This window comes from Calcarisporiella thermophila (assembly GCF_041956535.1).
Source record: "Calcarisporiella thermophila strain CBS 279.70 unplaced genomic scaffold VTP21scaffold_55, whole genome shotgun sequence".
Lineage (NCBI taxonomy): Eukaryota > Fungi > Calcarisporiellomycota > Calcarisporiellomycetes > Calcarisporiellales > Calcarisporiellaceae > Calcarisporiella > Calcarisporiella thermophila.
In genome coordinates, this window is record NW_027192244.1 from 9010 (window position 1) to 10363 (window position 1354).

At 47.3% G+C, this 1354-nt stretch overlaps 1 protein-coding gene across 1 annotated transcript; it reads right to left on the reverse strand.

The window, feature by feature from the left end:
* Positions 1-36: 36 nt before the first annotated feature.
* On the reverse strand, positions 37-480 carry VTP21DRAFT_9689 (uncharacterized protein; the record flags this gene model as incomplete). Its single annotated transcript, XM_069400663.1, has 1 exon — positions 37-480. The coding sequence occupies one exon, from the start codon at positions 478-480 to the stop codon at positions 37-39; it is 444 nt and encodes a 147-aa protein (XP_069245476.1).
* Between the last annotated feature and the right edge of the window lie 874 nt (positions 481-1354).

The window sequence follows — 1354 nt, forward strand, 5'->3', positions numbered from 1 at the left end:
CTGTCAGGCTTCATCGCCGCTCCCATCTCCTCCTTCTCACCTCTCGACTCCTACCTTTGTCCCGAGAATCGTGCACAGTCCTCGATGCTTCATGTGCGAGCTTATCATATCGGCCAGCGGGAAGCTGCAGCACACGTCTGCGTGCAGCACGAAGAACTGGCCCGGATCCCCCTTGAGGATCTCGTCTCTGAAGTGGTACAGCCCGCCGGCGGTCCCGAGCGCGGTGTACTCTCGCAAGTAGCGCACCGGCATGTTGGGGAATTCCCGCGCGGCGTCATCGATCAGCCGTGCGAAGATGTAGTCCTCGAAGAAGCCGATAATGAGGACCTCGCGGAGATCGGGGACATGCGAAAGTGCACGCAGGTGGTGCCAGATGATGGGGTCGCCGGCGACCGGGAAGAGGGGCTTGGGAAGATCGAGCGAGAGGGGGCGAAAGCGGGTGCCGCGAGAAGCACCTCCCACGAGGAGAATGGCCTTCATATTGGTTTTGCAATGGAGTGGGGGATCTCTTGAGAAGAGCGAATAAAATATATAGCACTCAACTCTATATTTCCACCTCGCGTTCACAATTGAATGTTTAATTTACTTGCTAGGTTAGGTTATTCGGAGTTTATTATCTAATAGAATCCCAAATACTTTTTCCCCTCTGTCCAGAATCTGGACGGAGTCTAGTTCTATTTAGTTCTTACTGTCTACCTGCCCAATCGTTACACTTAGGGGTATTCAACAATAAATAGTTATATACAATGCTTGTGATGGTGACCTCTACTAATACCCATGTCCCTCTCAACCGCTATCTAATGCTTCGCAACATGCAGACTCAGAGAGGGGAATACGTATGTGCAGGAATCATTCTCAAAAGAAAATATTTGTAAAACGCTGAAGAGATGCCGAGAAAATGAAATTGTGCTATGATAAAGGCCACGCTTATTTATACTAATATCTAATACACTCAGAATAACCCTAGCTTTCACACGGATTCTTCCCTGTGTTAAATTTTACCTTTTCATCTATATAATAGCTATGAAAACTTTTTAATATTTATACAACTCAGAATTTTAATTATCCTACAGATTGACCTTATCAAATAGACCGCTTTCACGTTTCTGTAAGAAATCGTGTGCAGCCTGCGGTTGGCATGAGGGCTTGAGAGCGCATACGAACCAACGATATTTGTGAGCGGAATTGAGCAGAATCCGAGGCGAAAGGAACTCTTTTGATTTGTTGTGATGGTCCTGCTCAATCTACTCGACTCCGTGTTCTCTTGAAACCACTGACGTATGCATCGTACCGATTGCATGCTCGTCTGCGTCTCTATGCAGCTTTTCTCTACTCTCATTTCTCATCGCAGAAC